We start from the raw sequence: 23,440 nt of genomic DNA, 5'->3' as shown, positions 1-23,440 counted from the left end.
CATGAACATGCTACCTTTTTATTTCCAGGGCTATATATTTTGTTACTTTCATTATATATTTTCATAATTGTTAAAGTACTATTCCAGATGGCTGATTACATATGACAGTGATAATCTTTATGGGTACATACTGATTCACAAACTTTATTTGAGACGCACACATACTGTACTCTAACGAGAGTCTCTCTCTCTCTCTTTCTCTCTCTCTCTCTCTCTCTCGGTGCACGCCACAGCCTAAGACGCGCAACTTCTAGAAAGATATTATTGATATAATCATATGATGTATCATTTTTAAGTAACAATAACATGACAGTAATATTGCTGTATCTTTGTAATAATCTTTAAGCAAATATATATTGTTTGCGAAACTGTCCAAACATTCACAGTCTATTTTACATTCAATTTAATATTATGAGTCTTTAAATAAATATGTGGAATGTTCTTTTAATAGCTAAATATATTAGTTATTTTTCTAATGTGTTTTGAGAACATAACATTAATGCAAAGTGAATTCTGACATTGTTCTGACATTTTCTCTTAACATTAGAACATTCAAATCAGTTTAAATAATATGATAAGGACTAACAATTTTTATGCTAGTATTCTTTATTTAGTATCCTTATTCTCACAACATTTTATGATAACATTATGAAAACATTCAGAAATTATTAATAATATTATAAAGACATTCTGAAAATGTTGTTCTGAGAACATTTTATCTCAATGTAATGAGAACATTCATCAAGTTAAAAAAAAAAAAAATTAAAAATAAAAAATGATGACTTTTTGGAAACTTTTTGTAAAAAGTTATGTAAAGGGTATGTTGGAACCAAACATTCTAATAACATTATATACAGTCAGGGCCAAAAAATATCGGCACCCTTGCAATTCTGTCAGAAAATGCAACACTTCTCTCAGAAAATTGTTCCAGTTGCAAATGTTTTGGTATTCATGTGCTTATTCTTTCTGTTTGCACTGCAACAACGCCAAAAAAAAAAAAAAAAAAAAAAAAACGCAGAGAAGAAAAGTCAAACTTAAATTTCAAACAAAAATGGACTGGACAAAATTATTGCCACCTTGTCAAAATTGTAAGAAATAATTGCTTTGCAAGCATGTGATGCTCTGTAATTTGTATTTAGACGCACCTGTGGCAAGTAACAGTAATAAGATAAACTTTATTGTCCCGAAGGAAATTCGTATTGGACACACACAGAACATTATAATCTGCCGTTTCATACAAATAACATATTACATTCGTGTGATACATACATACAGTGGCCCATCACTAACCTCACTATATATAGTGAGCAACTAAATTACACCCTACCCATTATCAACACACCTTTATTCAAAAAAAAAAAAAAAAAAAAAAAATTAATTAGTGTTGTTGACCTCTGGCTAACTTATCATTTAATAATTTAATGGACAGTGGGACGAATGATTGCTTAAAACGGTTAAGTCTACACTTAACCGTTAAGTCCTACAAAGGCATAATCACACTTGCAACCAGTTAAAATGGAGAAAAGTTTCTGTGTTGTGAGTCACACTGAGCATGGTGAAAAGAAAGAAGTGTAAAAACTTGTCGCTGGATTTGAGAGAAAAAAAACATGGACAATCTCAAGGCTACAAGTCCATCTCCAGAGATCTTAATGTTCGTGTGTCCACTGTGAGAAATATCATCAAGAGGTTTACAGCTCATGGCACTGTAGATAACCTCCCTGGATGTGGATGGAAGAGCAAAATGAATGAAAAATTACAATGAAGGATTGTTCGAATGGTGGATAAAGAATCCCGATTAACTTCCAAACAAATTCAAGCTGATCTGCAGACACAGGGTACAACAGTGTCAGCTTGCACTATCCGTCGCCATCTAAAAGAAAAGGGATGCTATGGTAGGAGACCCAGGAGGACACCACTGCTGACACAAAGGCATAAAAGCAAGACTGGAGTTTGCCAAAACTTCTGTGACAAAACCACAATCCTGGGAGAACATACTGTGAACAGATGAGACAAAAGTAGAGCTTTTTGGTAAAGGATATCATGGCACTGTTTACAAAAAAATAAATGAGGCCTTTAAGTAAAGAACACAGTTCCTACAGTCAAACATGATGGACATCGTTGAGGTGGAGAACAGCAGCTCTCAGTGCAAGTTTTAAGTTTTCTTTTACAACAAAATAAACTGCTGCACGAAAGGACTGATTATCTAGAAAATAAATCTCGGCAAAACAATATATGGATCTACTGGATAAAAGAAGGAAGTGAAGGAACCAACATCGTGGGATTTGTGGAAAGGTTTTTGAAAGAGGCCTGCGGTATCACTGAACGTTTGATAACAGTGTAAGCGCATTGCACATTATTGATGAAAAACCCCAACAAAAGATCACAGCCAAGGTCCATTGTGGTCAGATTTTTGACATAGAACATGAAACAACGAGTGTTACAAGCTGTCTGGACAAAAAGAGAGATAACTTACCAAGGGGACAGAGTATATTTTGACCAGGACTTTACAACAAAAATCCTAGAACAGTGGAATTCTTTTAGATGGATTCTCCAAAAGCTTCAAGAAAAATGGTAGACGATTTCCCAGAGGAGATAGAAGGAGTGAGCAAAGGGGAGCAGGAATTCCATTGAATTTTTTTTCTTTTTTTTTCCCCTTTAGGATTAACTTAGAGAAATTTATTTATCCCAGGTTAATGATTTAAATAACCTCCAAAGATGGATGGAGGGGAGATGAAGGAAGGAATTTAATTAAATTGTGTTTATTTTAGAAGTTTTTAAAGAGAAATATGATATTAAATGGAACCAAACAGAGATAATGTACTTGGGAATGAAAATGTTGAAAGAAAACATTCCTAGAACATATAAAATGTTATAAGAATGTTTGGTTGTAACATTTAAATAACCTTTAGAAAACATTAGTGAAAGTTGTTAGAACATGCCTTGTTAGCTGAGCAAAATTACCAAAACAGGGACTAAACGAGGTGCCATGGCAATGGGAAAACATAGCCAACACAAAGGCAAAGCTATATGCTTAAACACAAAATAATCATACAGACAGGAAAAAAGACAAAAGGAGTGTTTGAATCCAGCTAGATACACAACAGCTGTGTCGTCATCAGAGCTCATACAGCCGCTCTGGAGAAACTGCAGGGAAAGAGCCAGCCGACCGCACTCGATTCACTCTCACTCCCATGGACAGTCAGACTGTAGCTGTGTCCCAAAGTGGAGTGCGCGGACTCCGAAGTGCGTATTTTAAGTGTGAATGCGTCACAGCGGCGCAACGAAGGCTGTCCCAAACTGAAGTGCGTGGACTCCAAAGTGCGAATTTGAAGGGTGATTGCGTCACAGCGCCACGACGTAAGCTGTCCCAATTTAGAATGCACCCTCCGAAGTGCGCATTCCAAGGCCGAATGAGTCACCACGGCTCGACGAATTCTGCCGTAATTCGAAAGCGACTTCAAATGCGGTCTCCGATTCCCAGGAAAATGAAGTGTACATCTGATGGACACTTAGCACCCTACCATATCCCAGAATCACTTGCGCGCAGATGACGATGGAATTTATATTCAAAGAACATGACGGGTGAGAGTTCTGTTGGAGAATTCACATTGAAATGTAAGTAAACAAACTTTAGCACTTTAGTATTTTGTATGCATGTCCTGTTGTGTCATGTTTTGTAATGTTAAGATTGCAAACCTTTCTTTATATTATAAGTGTTTCCATTTTCTCTTGTTGTAGGACTATTTTAGAGAAAGTGAGCCTGCTGGGGAAAGACTTAAAAAATACAAACGAGGAAGTTAATAGAGTATTTAATAGAGTGTTTTTTTCCGCTGAAATTGTGCTGTTGTTGTTAACAGGCATGGTTTATTTGCTCTGATTTAGGATTGCAAGTGTCACATTTTTTTTTTTTTTTTTTTTTTGTGACTTTGTCAATGAAACAACTTAATTTCTGTAGTTTATTTTTGTGATGTAAGTTAAGAATGAAAGTAATAATTTTTGTGCATTTTGTATTTTTGTATTGTATGTTCACGTGTTAAAAGAGAACTAATGCTGTACAATTTGTAAATTACAATGTGTACATTTCTGTAATGCAGCTTTTAATTTTTTTCACAACACTTTTCTATACATTTATTTTATTTTTTGTCCTGTAAATATATATATATATTTTTTTCACATTAAAACAAAATTGTTCTATACATTACTGAAAATACTTTTTACAACTATTTACAACATAGCTTAGGTTTAACATTAGAAAAACAACATGAATTTTAAGTCCAGCCCTGCCTCCATGTGTTCTGGGGTCTTCGGGGAGGTGAATCTCTTGGTGGCGAATGGCGAACTCTTCAGTGACTCGGTGGACAGTGGAACGAGGCATGTCAAACACTCTGCTGCCGCTGAACATTGAGATGAACAATGCATAATTTGTTTTTCTTTATTCACAGTTTTATTTTTATGGTTACTTAACTGCCTAAAATCAGGGTTTCTAAGTATGTTCACCATCATATGTATCTTTACATTATTCAAGTCGGTTCAAACGCAATTAATGCATTTAAAATTATAATCCGGCAAGGATGCAGCAAAACAATATAATTTACTCGGCCATGCTCTTGGCCAAGGCTGAGGTACATCCCCACCATCTCCTCCAGTAAAACATAACATATAAAAACAAATATGACCAAATCTGGCTCCATAACTTAAACGTCTAAACCTGTCAGGATGGCAGCACCCCTCTCGCACTGTTGCTATGCGACAGGCGCGGTAATCGGGAACACCTGGTGGCGCAATTAGGAAATTCTGCGACGGTGGAGCGTCTCATGCACTTCGGAGGGTCCTTCGTGCATTTCGGAGGCGTGGCCTTCAAAGTCCATGCACTTCGAAGTGCGTGCACTCCACTTTGGGGCACAGCTTGTGTTTGCCTTCATGTGCTCCCAGTGACCTAGTTCCTCTCTTGTAATTAGTTATTCTGTTCACCTGTGTTTCCCTAATTACCTTGTTAAGTTGTGTATTTTGTAGTGTGGTCTGCCCCTTGCTCTCTGTTTGGTGTCTGTTGTCATATGTTGTGCTATACATTTGTTCCTGCTTGCCTTGTGTACGCTCTTATATTATAAAATTATAAAAGACTCCAGTTTTAATTTAACCATGTCTCCTTGTTCCTCACAGTAGCTAATTATGACTGAACACTGGACTAACCACAAAACTAGTTTATCAGCGTGTTTTCCCCCGTTTTGTTTATGTGTTTTTTTTTTTGTTGTTGTTTTTTGTTTCCATTGTTAGTTTATGGATGCATATCATTTGTAGCTACTACAAATCTGACACCTACAGCTACACAACCATCATATATAATGAGCAGTTAGAAAGAAAACATTTCATTGTGATCTGCTCAACCTGTGAATTCAGTGGTAAGTAAAAATAAAAAAAAAAAAGTAAAATGAATCCTATGATTTTTAAATAAACAATAAGTGCACATTTAAAAGTGTGTTATTTGTTTTAAAAAAATGTTATTTTTGATCTCCGACACCAAAATCTGACACCAACAATGACTTCAAAAAAATCTCTCACTACAAATCATGGGGCAGATGAAGGTTTATCTTGTTTTCTGGGTATTGGGATATAGGCACAGCAAAAAATTGTGAGGATGCTCCCTTTGTTTCAGGATACAATCTTGCTGGAGAAGGATTGTTGTGACCATGAAGTGAAAAGGTTCTTATGTGGGAAAATGGGATTTAGGAAACAGAACTTGTAAACTGCGCAAAAACAAGTACATGAATGGAATAAAACAGAAGCTACCAGCTGCAGCTGACTGGAGGACCTTGCCAAAGTGTTCTCTGAGTCCAGTGAAACACTGGTCAATGATTCATCATCAGCACTCTCAGTCAGCTGGAAAGTTGGTTTAGATGTAAAGGCTTAGAGCTGCAGTTGGATACACTCATTCCAGGGAAGCAAATTTTGCAATGGAAAATCAAAAGCAGACAAATACAGTTTCACTAAACATGAAGTTGCATGCAATTTTTACGGGTTGTTTTTCTGCACTCAAACTGTTTCAAAAGACAATAAAATAAAAACTTTAATTGCAAATTGTTGTTTCTTTGATTCCACAAAATTTATATTTACTGTTTCTTTATGGATATTGTGTAGCTGCAAAACCTCCTTTTCAAGCAGAGTTTCTTGAAGCAATCAAATCACTACCTGCATCCTACAATCGAGACTCCTATCGCAACCTGATCACCACATATGGCACTCACTATACCACAGGTGTCAAGTTAGGAGGGCAAATGAAAGCTATAACAGCCATAAAAAGCTGTCAGGCAACAATGAGTGGACTTGCAGACACTGCGGTGAAAGACTGGACATTAAAACCTCTGGTTCATACCATGCAGCAACATGACAGCAAAGACACAGAAGAGGAACTGAAGAGAAAGATACACACAAGTCAAAAGTTCAGCTCCATGTTCAATGATCGTCAAATGGAAATTATTGGAAGAGACAAAAATGGAGGAGATCTGCTTTTTTCTGGTTCATCATACCCAAACCCTTAATACCCAAACGCCCTTAAAAAATAGACTGAGTCTTTGAAGAGTTGCCCTGACATTACTCTCTGAAACCCTTCCATTTCTTACTGAGTACCAGTGTTGGGAAGGTAACTTTGGAAATGTAATAGGTTACAGATTACAAGTTACTTGATTTAAAATGTAATAAGTAGTGTAACTTTTTAATTACTTTATTAAAGTAATGTAACTTATTACTTTTAATTATTTTTTGATTACTTTTCTAAATTTCTGATATTTTCAACTGTTTAAACCAGGCAGAGTTAACCTTACAGTAACACCAAACACTGATTACTGTCAGACTTTCAAAATCCTTTATCACTTGAATTAAGATTATAATAAGTAAGGGATAATATACATCTTTATTTTGCAATAACAACTGGCTGGATGTACATTATCTCACTTACACAGCTGCTTAATAGACTATTTAGATATTTTGTGTCAAAATTATTAGACACAAAACACTGATCTGAGTTAAAATATTTAAGTGCAAAGCTTCCATGAAGAAAACAGTTGCTAGCAAACGACAAGTTCAAACTAGACATTTTAGGGATACAGTGCAGTCATACCAGTTTTCTTACACAACATTTCACCACATAAATAATTAAGTAGTAGTACTAGTTTGTTAGTTATCTTATAATCCATTACAGTGTACAAAAAAAAAAAAAAAATGGCAGCAGCTGCGTTTGTATGAAACAATAGAGCAAGTCCACAATACCAGGATGACAGAATTAAGAAATTGTACACATAATATTGAATAGTGAATTAGCTAACCAAACGCAAAGCTTCTGCCAAGAAAAATTATCAAGCATATAGCACTGTCTTAAGTTGCCCCGAATGAGTCTGAGCTGTGTAATAATTTAATTTAAAGCACAGCCACCCCAAATTCTACAATTTTTTTTTTTTCCTTTTATTTTTGGGCTTTTTATGCCTTTTATTGTGATAGGACAGTAGAGAGATGACAGGAAAGAGCTGGGAGGACAGAGGGGAGTGGGATCGGCAAAGGACCTCGAGACGGGAATCGATATAGTTGCGCTATATGTCATAACAAGATAATAACATAAATAACATCATAACAAGAAATAGTTTAATAGCTATGATACTGGGTTTGAAATCAAATGTTTGCATAGATATGACAAAACACTAGCATCTAACAATGCCTTGGAAAAAAAAATCTTAAAAAATAAAGTTTATGCATAAACCCAAATAGGAAATAAAACAGTTATGAAATAAGCATGTGTCCTATTGTGTGTCATAAACTCCTGAAACATCTCATTTTAGAGCAGTCAGTGCAATTTAAAAGAAGTCAATGAAATCTGTAAGTGGGTGTGTGAAAAAAATCAGATGTAATGTAATTTAATTACATTTTTTTTTTCAGTAACTGTAACTAATTACAATTACATTTATTTTGTAATTAAATTACATAATTCCGTTACATGTAACTAGTTACTCCCCAACACTGCTGAGTACTAAACACCATGCAAGGAAACAACTGAAGAAAGCTGTTAAAGAATGCATTACAGCGTGAGTATAAATAGGCAGTAGGTGCAGTGTATAGTCAGCTTTTCGGTTTGGAGCCGATCATTTCGAATCTGCAAGCAAGAGAGAAACTAACAAGTGAAACGCTTTACAACGTGTGTGTTGGCAGTACAGCGCTTCAGTGGCAGTGGTCTCCATGTCGAGTGGAACGCACACATTAGGCTTTTGTGTTGCTGTGGCCATCTCCCCTGTCCGCCTCAACACATTAAAGAGCAGCGTTCTAAAAGGGCTTTCACGGGTGGACGTCTTTATAAAGACGCAGCGTTTAAACATGCCTTTCCACCCATGCGCTTCTGGATATGGTCGTTACCTGGCACTGGGTGATGGTCACAATCATGTTGCCTCATGTGTCTGGGCACTAAGCACCCTAAAACAGCTTTTGTAGATGAGTCATGGTTTCATTGCGGCAGGATGACTATTGGCAAGTTGCAGACCAGACGGGGTGCTGATTCCTCTGTCCAGGTCTAGCGTTCCCCCCATCTCTGGCAGGGAGCTGACTGGTCTAACGGTGACCTCCCTCACCACCCTCGATGGCGGACCAGCGCGGGGGTATACGGCTGTCCCGCCCAGTGGAGCATGCGGTGGTGATGCAATTGTCTCCCAGCGCCTCTTCCACCTGGTGGGGCAATCCATTGCTCCCCTCCCGGGCCTGTAGGCACTCGTCGGCTCTGATCGGCAGTGCCTATGCAGCCTGTGGAGAAGCTGGCTCTGCCTTACACGCTATGGCATTATTACAGGTTCACCAGGCCAAGGCACTGAAGGGCCTGTACGAGGGCAGTCACGACCCAGAAGTTCTAAAGAGCTTCGCATCACCACGGACATTGTGCTACATGCGACGAAGGTGACCGCGCAGTCTCTGGGTCGTGCCATGTCCACCATGGTGGTCCGGGAGCATCATCTCTGGCTGTGTCTGGCCGACATGAGGGAAACCAATAAGACCAGGTTCCTCAATGCCCCCATGTCCCTTTTCGGTGATGCGGTGGAGAACAGTTTTCTGCTGCACAGAAGCAGACTGAGACTATCAGACACACCCAGCAGCATGCAGCTGCTGCCTCCACCCAGCTGCCAGCAGCAGCACCTCAGCCTGCTTGTCGCCAAGGGCGGCCCCCTGCCTCCGCCCCTGCTCCCACGCTGCCATCGCACCAGCCTTCTCAGTAGTGCCGTGGAGCCGGTCGCAGGGCAGCCGCCCCGCCCATCCAGGCCTCCACTAAGACCAGTGGCAAGCGGAAGAGCAAGAGCCCCTGAGACAGGCGACCCAGAGATGGATGGAGCTGCTCTTCAGGAGATGGTGAACGCACCACTCCCTACCCCAGAGGAGGGCCGGGTGGAGAATCTTTTGTTTCCTTTTTTCCCGCCACTGGCCTCACAGTCAGTGGTACCCAAAAACTTGACAAAAGAGCTGTTTCTTCTATCTCTGGGTCCCCAGAGGGGATGGGGGATGGCAAGCATATCAGTACAAAGTCCTGCCCTTCGGGCTGTCCCTGTCGCCCCGTGTCTTTACGAAAGTTGCAGAGGTGGCCCTTGTTCCCTTCAAAGAGCAGGGCATTCGTGTTCTCAACTACCTCGATGACTGGCTGATTCTGGCTCAGTCTCGGGATCAGTTGTGCGAACACAGGGACCTAGTTCTTGCGCACCTCAGCCGGTTGGGTCTTCGAGTCAACTGGGAAAATAGCAAACTCTCCCCGACGCAGAGGATCTCTTTTCTCTGTATGGAGTTGGACTCAGTCGAACAGACAGCACGCCTCACGCAGGAACATGCCCAGTCGGTTTGGAACTGCCTAAATGTGTTCAAGAGCAGGACAGCGGTTTCACTTAAACTATTTCAGAGGCTCCTGGGGCATATGGCAGCTGCAGCTGCAGTTACACCGCTGGAGCTGCTCCTTATGAGACCGCTTCAACACTGGCTCCATGGCCGAGTCCCGAGGAGGGCGTGGCAGCATGGCACTCACCAAGTCAAAGTGACACCGGTCTGCCGCCAAACCTTTACCCCGTTGTCAGACCTTACATTCCTCCGGGCAGGAGTCCCCCTGGAACAGGTCTCCAGGCATGCTGTGGTACACACAGATGCCTCCCCCAGCGGCTGGGGGGGCCACGTACGACGGGCAGGAAGTGTCGGGGGGTTTGGATGGGCCCTCAGCTACACTGGCACATCAACTGCCTAGAGTTGCTAGCAGTATGCCTTGCCTTGAGCTGTCTCAAAGAGCGCTTACGAGGCAAGCACGTACTGGTACGCACCCAGACCTGGTTCCCAGAACTAATGCCCCTTGTGACAGCCCCTCCCTGGTGCGTTCCTCTGAGAAAGGATCTACTGACTCAGAGAGGGGGCACCCTATTGCACCTGCGTCCAGACCTCTGCAAACTACATGTCTGGTCCCTGGATGGGACGCAGAGATTCTAGGTGACCTACCTCAAGGAGTGGTAGACATCATCACTTCTATGAGAGCCCAGTCCATGAGACACGCTTACGCCTTGAAGTGGAACCTGTTCGTCGAGTGGCGTATCTCTCACAGAGAGGACCCCCGAAGATGCCCGATCAGAGTCGTGCTCTCCTTTTTGCAGCAAGGGTTGGAGCAAAGGCTGTCTTCTTCCACCCTTAAAGTCTACGTGGCTGCTATTGCTGCGCACCATGGCCCCATAGAAGGGAAGTTGGTGGGGAAGCATGACCTGGTCATCAGGTTCCTCAGGGGGGCGAGAAGGCCAAAACCACCCCGGCCCCCCTCTGTACCCTCCTGGGATCTGTCCCTAGTGCTGACAGCACTACTGCAGGCCCCGTTTGTGCCTTTGCAGTCAGTTGAGCTGAAGTTTCTTTCAATGAAAATTCTGCTCCTGCTTGCTTTGGCCTCCATCAAGAGGTAGGGGACCTGCACGCATTTTCGACAAAACGTGCCTAGAGTTCGGGCCAACAGATTCCCAGGTAACCCTGAGGCCCCGGCCCAGCTATGTGCCCAAGGTTCCCACTGCTCCCTTCAGGAACCAGGTGGTGAGCCTGCAAGTGCTGCCCCCGGAGGAGGCAGACCCAGACCGAGCTTTGTTTTGTCCCATCCAAGCCCTAAGATGGTACGTAGAACAGAGCTTCAGGACCTCAGGCCAGCTCTTTGTCTGTTACGGAGGCCGTCTCCAAGCAGAGGATGCCCCACTGGATAGTGGATGACATCGCCCTGCCTTACCAGGCACAGGGTGTGCCCTGCGCGCTCAGGTTGCCGTTCACTCTACTAGAAGTGTTGCATCCTCCTGAGCACTGGCTTGTGGGGCCTCGCTGACAGATATCTGTAGAGCTGCGGGCTGGGCGACCCCTAATACATTTGCTAGATTCTATAGCCTTTGATTATGGTCCTGTTACGGTCAGCATGGCCTCACTAATAACTTTTGAAGTAAGATGCAGACAGCATCAGATGTTAGGACAGGCTCCAGCATTCCTGTGACAAAACATGGGACAAGCAGTTTGGAGAATGGATACACATTATCAGTGGTGGGAACTTTAACAAGCTTTATGATTTCTTTTGTTGTTTATTGTGAGTGGAGTCGCTTTTAATTAATCATTGGCATAGTTATAGCGTTTCACATGAGGAAATTCATGCCATTCACCTCTTTCTTATTGAAAATGAACAGAGCTCACAGTGCCACATATTGTGTAAATTGATCTAAGCCATTAACATCATCTCTTGGCTTTCTAACCAACGTTAGCTTGCTGTACTCATTATTAAATAAAAAAAAATGTCTTTATTTGTAGCTTTGAATGGGAAACACCCCTGAAGTGCTTGTGACAGCTATTGATATGACAGGACATAAACGAGATATTTCATCTCACTGACCCTCACCATCACTGGTATGCTGATGAACATATGTAATAATAAAAAGGACTAATGTTTAAGATGTTGTCAACTACTACATTAATTTTTAATTCAAAGTACAAACTTGATTAAATATTAACGTTTTTAATTTAAGCAACATTGTTAATGTTTAAATTACTATATTTTGATAGTTTACTTTTTCATTTTTACTTTTTATGTAAATGTAGCTGGTTTAATCAATTCTATATGTGAGTTTGCACACAAGGTCTGTTAACAAAATAACAAAAATAACACATACTTGACACAAATGTGTAACTATAACACCCTGATGTGTAAAAAAAAATGCAACACACTTTCTGTGTTAGCAGGATTAACACATTGTTTGAGTTAAAAGTAAAAAAAAAAAAAAAAAAAAAAAGACCAGATATGCTGTTTTTTTTCACCAGGGAGAACCAAACATTCTAATAACTATATATGTTTTACAAATGTTGAGAGAAAACATTCCTAGAACATATATAATGTTATAAGAACGTTTGGTTCTAACATTCACATAACCTTTACAAAACATTAGTGAAAGTTGTGAGAACGTGCCCTGTTTGCTGTTAGCTGAACAAAATTACCAGAACAAGGACTAAACAAGGTGCTGTGGCTAAGGGAAAACATAGTCAACACAAAGACAAAGTTATATGCTTAAACACAAAACAAACATACAGAAAACAACAAAAAAAAAAAAACGATAAAAGGAGTGTTTGACATCAAATGCAGCTGAATTTAACATCATAAATAAACAGAAAACATGCCACTGTTGTTATCTGTGAATATGGCTAGATACGCAACACCTGTGTCGTCATCAGAGCTCTGGAGAAACTGCACAGAATGTGCCAGCCGACTGCACTCAAATCACTCTCATGGTATTTTAATGGCATACATCACAGTGATGTAGCACCTGATTGGGCTGATTTGTCTGTGCAGTGCAGCATCAAGTCAATCGTTGACACCCACAGCTACACAACCATCATATAAAGTGAGCTGTTAGAGAGAAAACATTTCATTTTGATCTGCTCACCTGTGAATTCAGTGGTAAGAAACTATTAAAAATAAAACATGAATCATATGATTTTAAAGAAACCATTAGTGTACATGCTTGTGCTGCAAATCTTTATTTGTTTTAAAAATATTATTTTTGATATGATCAATTATATATATATATATATATATATATATATATATATATATATATATATAATATGTGCGTGTGAGAAAGTGATATATATATGCATGAGATAGATGTGTGAGGAAATCTGACACCAAAATCTGACACCAACAATGACTTTTGATAAATGATTTTTTTTATTTTCCCTCACTACAGATCATGGGGCAGATGCAGGTTTATCTTGTTGTTTTCTGGGCATTGCTTTTCATGACCATTTCTGGAGAGGATGACATAGGTACATCAAAAGAGTGTGAGGATGCTCCTTTTGTTCCAGGATACAATCTTGCTGGAGAAGGATTTGATGTTGTGACCATGGAGCGAAAAGGTTCTTATGTGATCAACATGGAAAACTGGGATTTAGGAAACGGCACTTGTAAATTGACAAAAAATGATTACTTCAATGGATTAAAACAGAAGCTACCAGCTGCAGTTGTAGACTGGAGGACCTTGCCAAAGTGTTCGATGAAAGTCTCCAGTAAAATCTTTGAATCAAGTGAAGCACTGGTCAATGATTCATCATCAGCACTCTCGGCTAGCTGGAAAAATGGTTTAGATATGAAGGCTTATGGAGCTACAGTTGGAAGCACTCATTCCAGGGAAGCAAATTATGCAATGAGAAAATCAAAAGCAGACAAGTACAGTTTCACCAAACATGAAGTTGCGTGTAATTTTTACAGGTTGTTTTTCCTCACTCATACTGTTAAAAAGACAATGACTATGAAATTAAAACTTTATTGCAAATTGTTGCTTCTTTGATTCCACTAAATGTATGTGTTTACTGTTTATTTACAGATATCGTGTAACTGTAAAACCTCCTCTTCAAGCAGAGTTTCTTGAAGTAATCAAATCACTTCCTGCATCCTACGATCGAGACGCCTACCGCAACCTGATCACCACATATGGCACTCACTATACCACAAGTGTCAAGTTAGGAGGACAAATGAAAGCCATAACAGCCATTAAAAGCTGTCAGGCAGCAGTAAGTGGACTTACAGACACTGCGGTAAAAGACTGTTTGGATGTTGAAACGTCTGGTACATACAAAGCAGCAACTCTGAGGGCAAAGACACAAATGTGTCAAGAACTGAAGAGGAAGATGCACACAAATCAAAAGTTCAGCTCCATGTTCAGTGATCGTCAAATAGAAGTTATCGGAGGAAACATAATTGGAGAAGACCTGCTTTTTTCTCGTTCATCACACACAAATGCCCGAAAAAAATGGCTTGAGTCTTTGAAGAGTCGCCCTGACGTTGTGCATTACTCTCTGAAACCCCTCCATTTCTTACTGAGTGCTAAACACCCTGCCAGGAAAGGACTGAAGAAAGCTGTTGAAGAATACATCATTCAAAATGCCCTCATGAAGGTTTGCTCTGAGCCTTGTAAGATTGGCAGGAAGTGCAGCACAAGAGATCGATGTGCTTGTGTTTGTGAAAGTAGTCAAATTATAAAGTCTAACTGCTGTCCAACTGAAAAAGGACTTGCTACCCTGAAAGTCTACAATCTCAGAGCCAGAGGTCTGTATGGAGATACATTTACACAAACAGATGGCTGTGTATTAGTCAAATATGGCAGAAAATCCAGGCGCACTGAGACGATTCATAATAATGACAATCCACGTTGGTCAGAAACATTTGACTTTGGTCCTGTTAAGATCAGCATGGCCAGACAAATAACTTTTGAAGTATATGATGCAGACAGCTCCTGGAACAGTGATTTCCTTGGTAAATGCTCTTTTCCTCTTAGAAGTGGAGTTGTGACTGATGCTTGTGTTTTTAAATATGGCACCTTCTATTTTACTTATGAAGTGAAATGTGCACCCAGTCTGCAGGGCCCACAGTGTAATGAACACAAACCTTCTCCAATGACTGCTCCTCTGGCTGATATTTTTAGCTCTAGAAATGGTGTTCTGGTTAAAGACCTGCCAAGGCTTGAATTAGCATTCAATAACTCATATAAGTTCAATTTCAATACTACTTTTGGAAAGCTGATGATGCTGTAACCTGCATTTTGAACCCACCCTTTATGCACGAAAAATAGCCCTAATATAGTCTAACAGCACTTTCGCCTGCTAGGAGGGAAAAAAAGAAAAAAAAAAGTGTATCTGTAACCTTTGCTTACTTATATTCCTATTTCCTTTCTGCATTCTTGCATTATTAAAGCATTCATAAAGACAATCTATGAGTGTGTGTGTTTGTGTGTGTTTTCAAAATGCAAAAAAACTGTGAAAAAAAATATTATCAGTGGTGGGAAATTATTTTAATAAGATTTATGGTTTCTTTTGTTATGTTTATTGCGAGTAAAATTTTTAATCAATTATTGACACATTGTAGTGTCTTTCTCACTGAAAATGAACAAACACAAAATGTGTTGTCCTTAACTAGACCAAATCTCGAGCTTCATGACCTTTTAGAGGACAAGAGAAAGACCTCTGGTACCAAGCCTGGGAAGGACATGACTTCTCATTGGTCAAAATGCAGTTTCTGCCCTTCACCCACCTAGAGAATGATTCCTAAGGTTTGGCTTGTGACCACCATAAAAATTTCTTAGGACCGCCAGGATGCAGCAGCAGTGTGCGAAACAAAGAGCAATCATAAAGATCCATCCAAATACATTCATATGTATTCAAACATTAAACTGTTGAAAACACACCCATCTTATAATTATTCAGAGAAATAAGTATTCTCAGTGACCGCGTGATGTCTCAGTCTCAGTGATGTGTAGTGAAACATCTTACACAAACTCACTTGTTATTGGACAAATAAATGCATGCATGCTAGTTCAATCTTTTTCAATCATGTTTGGTGTTACACCCCATCTAGGGTGAAGACGCAAGATGAAAGAGTACGAGGACACGGATGGAGTTTTGAATAGCGAATGAAAAGTACCTTATTGAAAATAATGATTTTACAATACAAGTGGGGGAACTATGTCTTCGGGAGCCGACAAGGCCAAAATAACCTATTCATTCACAGACAGAACTTTCCTTGACCTTCCTATCACACATAGCCCCAGGTCATTGTGTATAGTTTTACTATTATTGCCATGTAATTTTTGTTTTTCATTGCATTCTGTTGTATGCATTTGTTATGATAGATCTCTAGTGTAGTATAACTGTAGTATATGCCATGTTTGGTCTCTTTGAATTAGTATTATGATCATCTAAATGATTGTGTATATTACATGTTGATACTTTTGCAAACATATTAGTGTTTTAAAAATCCTTAGTAGTTTTTGCATTAACACCCAATCGAATTACATATGCAAAATACCATGCCCACAGACAAAGAGTCGTAAACTTTCCCTCCAAAAGTGAAATTCACTATTGGTTCTCGGACCTCCTGGAGGTGTAGCCCCCCAGAGACCTTAAAGGCCCTCTCTCTTCTTCCCCCACTCTCTTCTGCAAAATCTTCCCGATCGCCGCCTGTGTGGAGGAACCCGCGGGGAGCCTGAGCCAACGTGGGGCGTCCCTGGCGGGCCCGACAGGCTTCAACATATAGAGCTGTGGCTCTCGACCACAAAGAGCCAGACATTTTCACTCAACCCTGGAATTCACCTTCATGGAAATGTTCTCTAACAGACATTTCTCTCTTCAGCGTTTTTTTTAGCTTTCTTCACTCATTTCACATGAGTTCTTTTAGAACCTAAGAGAATGTGGAGGATGAGCTAGAAATGGTCGAGACTTCTCGAAGCGTGCACCAGGCTTTGCGGCCTTGTCTTTCCATTCCCCAAAGATCACAGGACTTCAGCTGGGTCCCTCTCAGCTCTTGGTTCTTCTTATCTTTTGACATGGGAAGAAACTCCTAGTCACCATCGAGTCAGAACATCTTTGGAGTTCATCACTCTTTGGACCCGGAAGAACATGATCGCGATTCCAAAACCACCACTGCTCCAAACCATCAAGACTTTCACCCGAGACCGCATAGGAATACTTGTTCACTGACCAAGGCAATGCAAGTATCGTACATTTAACTAAACAAAACAGAGGATTAGTATAAGCTGTAGACAGCACTGATGGTTTCACTTAGGTGGTTAACTGACTCTTTTCATAGCTTCATTTTAGATTGTCTCTCTAATGGCTTTTCACTGACCCTTCCCCCATGTATGAGTAATTTCATGTTTGTTTGTTCAGATTAGTTGTGTTAGCCCTTCATTAATAAAACTCTTGTGCACAAATTACATGATTTTTGATTCTGATTCTGCCTTGTAAATTAATGTACCTTTACGATTCCGATTCGAGCTACATGCTCTGATGCAATGGTACTTTAAGAAAGTTATTTACTGTGGCCAAGAACATACAATTTCTTAAAGTTAATATAAAAATTAAACTGAATGTTCACTGGTCTAACAGATTAGTTGATGGAAAATTAATTCTGCTACAGTTACTACTGGCAGCTAATATAAATATTTGTAATTAATCATAATTGTAATTATTTATACACATTTCCCTTTTGAGCTAAAATCGTGACAAGGGTTCCTTACGGCCTGCCATCTGCACCCTCCGCTTTCCAAAATATGATGGTCACCATCCTAGAGGGGGTACCAGGTGTCGAAAACTACCTGGATGATCTCATTGTGTACAGAGAAATGGTGGAGGAGCATGACTTGACCCTTAGTACTGTGTTGCAGAAACTAAAGGAAGCAGGGCTGGTGTTAAATGAGAAAAAAAAATATGCAACTTTAGACTTCACTGCGATTCCTGGGACATATAATCAATGCTAATGACATCTTACCTGACCAGGAGCATCAAAGAAGGCCATGGCATGTGTGTGGGCTAATGAAAAATGGCGAACGTACTTGTGGGGCCATTACTTTACACTCCATACAGACCACAAGCCACTCACCACCTAATTACAAAAGGAATAGGACGAGCTGGAATGCGGATTGCTTGTTGGGCAGCACGTCCACTTTGTTTTGATTACAACGTTGTCTATCGGCATGGTTCCCTGAATCACACAGCAGACTGCTTGTCTCATCTTCCCATACCTGCACCTGCTGATTCCTCTGCTGATGTAGAGCCTGAAATTGTTGAATTAATTTCCTCAACTTTGTGCTGTCTTTCAGTGACTGACTTGGAAACTGCCTGTGCAATTTGTCCTGAACTGGAGAAACTGCGAAAGCAAATCACACATGGCTGGCCACCCATATTTCAGAGTGAGAGATGAGCTCTCAGTAAAAGATGCTTTTATTTTCAGAGGAATGAGGCTGTTAGCCCCTGTAGCCCTATGACACACCATGATTTTCTTGGCACATGAGGCACACCATGGAGTAGTACGTACAAAACAGAGACTGCGGGAACTTTACTGATGACCGCAGATGGACTTTCAGGTCCAGTCAACAGTCTCTACACGCATTCACTGCCAGTCTAATGACAAATCTCAGGTGACACATCCAGCACCACTGCAGCCAGTTCAGCTTCCTGAGGGCCCATGGAAAAAACTGGGTCTGGATGTCGTCAGACCTTTCGAAACAGCCACCCCTGCTTGCAGACATACTATAAGGACTTGCATTTGCCAATAGTGCAACTACTGACAATATTACCACATTTCTGAGCACGGTCTTTAGTCGCATGGTAACCCATGGTAAGTGTATTGTTATGGACAATGGTAACCAGTTCACTTCCGTGGTCCGTACATCTGTGTACTATTCTGTGTCTAAAGGCGCTGTTGAAAGATTTCACTGTGCACTGAGAGGGTGTATCCAAACAGCAATTCAGCGTGCACAACCATGGAACAGAGCTGTCACGGTGTGGCTGCAGGTGTACCAGGCAACACCTCATGCCATTACGGGCGTGTCACCATATGAACTATTATATGGGAGGAAGATGTGAACCAAGCTTAACATCCAGTCGTTACCTTGTGAGGACAAATGTGACCTTGCTGCTGTCCGTGAGAATGTGAAAAAGACAAAGGGCAAAATTAAACACTACACAGACCAAAAACACAGTGCACCCAAATCCTCTCCTTGGTGTGGAAGGGAGAATGAGGATAAGACTTCCTTGTGCAACCCCAAAAGGTCATACGAGATTCTCTGCTCCCGTAAGAGAATAGAAGAGAGTGGGACCCAAAACGTTCTTGCTCAGTGATGGTAAAATTGGAATCCCACTTACCTGGCATACTCACCTGGATTGACTGACTGTGCTAGTAACAAGTTACAGCAAACACTTAACACTATACACAATTCTGTGAAAGTCTCACGTATGAGGTGTAAGCCTATTTGGCACAAGGAATATGTGATAACCTAAACAGGACTGTCCTGTATCTAACACTTCAGTTAGATTCAGTTCAGCACTGTACAAAAGTGTTTGAAATAACTGTAAACGTATGCTGTTGAATTTGTTCAGATATCAGTAGACTGTTTGCTGACAGTTCATGTATTAATGTTATCAGTTTAAGCAACATATATGACATGGAATGTTCTTTAAAGACTGTTAAAATGTAGTTGCCTATGTTGTTACAACTACTTTATTCAGAGTACATGTTTTATTCTGGTTAAAAATAGTGCTTTTACTAAGAGGGGAAATGTTTTTTTTAAGTAATTCCTTGTGCTGCCACTAGAGACGCTTGATAGGAAAAAGAAAGGAGGAGAGTTAAAAACAGAAGAAGTGTGTGTTTTAGCGTGAAAGTGTAAAGTTCCTGTTGAGAATATATGCCTTGGAATATGCATACAGTGTCTTGCTTCCTACTAGAGATCTAACACAGCACCATAGAGAATCATTGGAAGATCCGAAGCTTGCATCGGTTTGATTGTGTTTATGCTACAAAAATGGAAAAACAATGTGCCTGTGGTACTTGTAACACTGATTCTAGGTATCCTAAGAGGATAAGCAATAAAATTTATTTCATATAATTTCCTAAACCCAAACAAAAAAAAAAATAAAATAGAGCAACATGTCCCTAAGCATACAACCATAATCCCAATGAAGATATAACGTTCATTTTCTGGTTGTCAAGCACTCATTAATTTACAATTTACAGCTGCTCAAGCAGAACATTAATGTCATCTTGTGCTTCAGCAAGGTATCTCTGGCTTAACCTAGCTAATGTGAAGTTAGACGCTAAGTTAGTGAGTCCATGCTAATGTACAAACCTAAATAGCGAACGGTTCATGTACAATATAGGTCAAAAACACATAAACAAAGGTCTACATTTTAGTGTCTCTACATATTAAAATGGTTAAATGTGCATTAATTTAATCATACCCTGCAATATGAACAATGTTTATCCTGCATGTTGTCTCCCGCAATAGTGACAATTGATCGTAATATGAGACTTCTCCCACTCATTTTAAAATATTTTATATTTCCTTCTATTGAATATTTAATTCCCACTTGAATGGTGGCCCTTCTGTGTCCAAAATTGTGCAAATATGGTTTTCACACTGACAGCTGTCATTGTAAGACAGTGAGCAACTCTGTTTGTTTGTACGAGGAAGCAACAGTAACTACATGGGGGCGGGGCTTACTGATAGGTCAATTGGTCCACTCAGTATAGTCGTTATCTGATTGGCTTGAGTAGACGATGGGTGGATCCACAAGAGTGTGTAGCATAAACAGACAGGAGGCCATCGACAAATGTACAGGAAGTGATTTACAAATGAATGCCAGGCAGTGTTGTGTTTGTGACATAAAACATTATTTGCAAGACTCATTTTATTTCTTTGTGAATTGAATTCATGTTTGTAAAACTTAACTTATCATATTGTAATGTGGGATTCGTGACAACGAATTTGAGGATCCAAATGCAAGGCTATTAATACACATGGTCTAAACAGGTAGAACACCAGCAAACAGTATCCAGGGCACAAGAGTAATCCATTAACAGGCAATGGTCAGGGCTCTTTATATTTATTTGTGAATCATAATCTATTCAGTTGGAAAAGTAACCCCGTAGTTATGGGTATTCTCTAGTTGAGTGTACATCATTTATACACTCGTTATTGCATTATTACATTATGGGATTGAATGAGTGCACTCAATAACATCCACTATCATTTTGGACACCACTACAAATGGTGCAAAATATTAAAAAAAAAAAAAAGTATGCAGGCAATTATATTATTTGAGCATAGGAAAAAAAACATTTATTGGACAGTTTTATGTCAGATTTTGTTGCATTTGAAATATATTATTTAAATGTGAGTGTGGCAAGCAGTCTTTGAGATTTCAGGATATTCCTATTCAAGCAAACAGGACTCAAAATCAGGCCCCAAATAACTGCCCGGAGGCGTTGCAAATATTGCCATCAAGTGTACAGACTCAAAGAAAGAGACTTTGATGTGTGTACATGCAGAGAGAGAGAGAGAGAGAGAGAGAGAGAGAGAGAGAGAGAGAGAGAGAGAGAGAGAGAGAGAGAGAGACCTTTGCATAGATAATGAAAGGTAATTTTGTTGCGAATACATGGATTTTTTTTTTTTTTTAATATAATTCTGTTGTTGCTCATCCCTGGTAGTACATGTACATCACAGAGATGTCTATTTGGCATCTGCATTTACATCTGCAATACATATTTTTTAGAGTGTTTGCTCATCTGCAGGATGTTTCCTATCAGATGACAAATAGATGTTTATTAGATGTTTATGATTTAGAATGTATGAATCTATGAGTGCATCTTAAAGGCGTCGGTCAGATGTTTGTACACAACAGATGCTTTCCAAATTAAGTGATCTTTAACAGAGAGCTTGCAGACATATGTGTGCTATCTGGGATATTTGCATAATCAGTGTTTTGTTGGTTTTGGTTCTTTTTTTTCTGTTGTAGGCTGTAATCACCTTTGAAATAAATTACAGTTATGTGGAACTCTAATGCGGTGACAGACCTGGAACTACTTCATAGCTGTACTATAAAGTAACTGCATACCTTGTTTAATTATGTTTGTCAGCCAATCAAATTCAGACCCTGTGGTATAAAAAATCTTATAATCTTCCAACATTTGTAGATTATTATATTTAAATCATTCAAGGACAATTATGTGACTGTAGAAACTGGTTAAAGAACCATTCACTTTGAAGCTTTTCAGTTTGAATGGATGAGCATGATTTGTTATAAAGAAGGGCTTTAACAATAGCCACAACAGTGTATTTAGTAAATTATGTTAGATAATTAAGTTTAAGACTTAAGATTACATAGACAAAGCATATGACCTAGGTTGTTGTATCATCAGTGCATGGAAATTTGAACCTTTGTGCAATTAATATTATTAGTATTATTGCTTGCTTAAATTAAACCTCCAGGAAACTACATTTCCTGTGCATTTCTTAGTATTGTCATATGTATTCAAGTGTCTGTGGTTTGTAAGTATATTTCTGAGCTTCAGCACTTCACACATTAGTTGAATGCATTTAGCACATCTCTCCATCATGCACATCATTTTAGGACTTATCATGCGAGAGAATCACACTTACTTTAGCATTAACCACACACTTATGCACACATTAACATTGGACTGTTAGTTGGTACAAAACCAGTCAAATATTTTTGAACAGTAAGATTTTTTAATGTTTTTAAAGAAGTCTCTTCTGCTCACCAAGCCTGTATTTATTTTATCCAAAATACAGCAAAAACAGTAAAATCTTAAAATATCTTTTACTTTTTAAAATAAGGTTTCTATTTAAATATATTTTAAAATGTAATTTATTCATTTTATTTTAAAACTGAATTTTAGCACCATTGCTCCGGTCACATGATCCTTTAGAAATCATTCTAATATTCTGATTTGCTGTTCAAAAACATTATTATTATTATTATTATTATTATTATTATTATTATTATTATTATTATTATGTTGAAAACAGCTGAGTAGAATTTTTTCAGGTTTCTTTGATAAATAGAAATTTCAAAAGAACAGCACAGGACTGGACTGTAAAAATATTTCACAATATTACTAATTTTGCTGTATTTGTATCAAATAAATGCAGACCTGGTGAGCAGAAGAGACTTGAAAAAAAAAAAAAACTCACATACTCTCCAAAACCTTTTGACTGGTAGTGTATATCAAAATAATTGAGCCTCACAAGAGATTCACCATCATGTGTATAAATCAGTGCTGTTACAATAGAATAAATAAGGAATATTTTTAACAAGGTCATTATGCAAATAGTTTTATTTTGGTATTATATTATATGAGTGTATGTGCTTATATCCACTTGCTCCAAGTGCACAGTTTAAACCCACATTTAAAAGTAACTTATTTATTAGTTCGTTTTGTTATTTTTCGGTTAGGTTACTGACTAAAGATGTTATAAAACAACGATATCAGCGTTGTCCGTCCCTTCAAAACACAAACATACGTCCGCTCGCAACGTCATAGTAATTCACAGCTCTGACTGGCTGCTGCAGAAAGGCGGGTCTAATCGAC

The 23,440-nt window shown here is 39.3% G+C and overlaps 1 protein-coding gene and 1 pseudogene across 2 annotated transcripts; both read left to right on the top strand.

Moving 5' to 3' along the window:
- The first annotated feature begins 4,601 nt into the window (after nucleotides 1–4,601).
- Nucleotides 4,602–6,599, top strand: LOC127182074 (perforin-1-like; annotated as a pseudogene).
- Nucleotides 5,392–15,262, top strand: LOC127181711 (perforin-1). 2 transcript variants are annotated; one of them, XM_051136599.1, is made up of 3 exons: nucleotides 5,392–5,399; nucleotides 13,245–13,765; nucleotides 13,881–15,262. In XM_051136599.1, the coding sequence occupies exons 2-3, from the start codon at nucleotides 13,248–13,250 to the stop codon at nucleotides 15,085–15,087; spliced, it is 1,725 nt and encodes a 574-aa protein (XP_050992556.1). In that variant the 5' UTR covers nucleotides 5,392–5,399; nucleotides 13,245–13,247; the 3' UTR covers nucleotides 15,088–15,262. The 2 variants fall into 2 exon arrangements, with proteins under 2 accessions (XP_050992556.1, XP_050992555.1); XM_051136598.1 differs by lacking the exon at nucleotides 5,392–5,399 and adding an exon at nucleotides 12,875–12,955.
- The last annotated feature ends 8,178 nt before the right edge of the window (nucleotides 15,263–23,440 follow it).

The sequence above is a fragment of the Labeo rohita genome, chromosome 19 (genome assembly GCF_022985175.1).
Source record: "Labeo rohita strain BAU-BD-2019 chromosome 19, IGBB_LRoh.1.0, whole genome shotgun sequence".
NCBI classification, from domain to species: Eukaryota; Metazoa; Chordata; class Actinopteri; order Cypriniformes; family Cyprinidae; genus Labeo; species Labeo rohita.
This window is presented reverse-complemented; position numbering and strand designations above follow the sequence as displayed.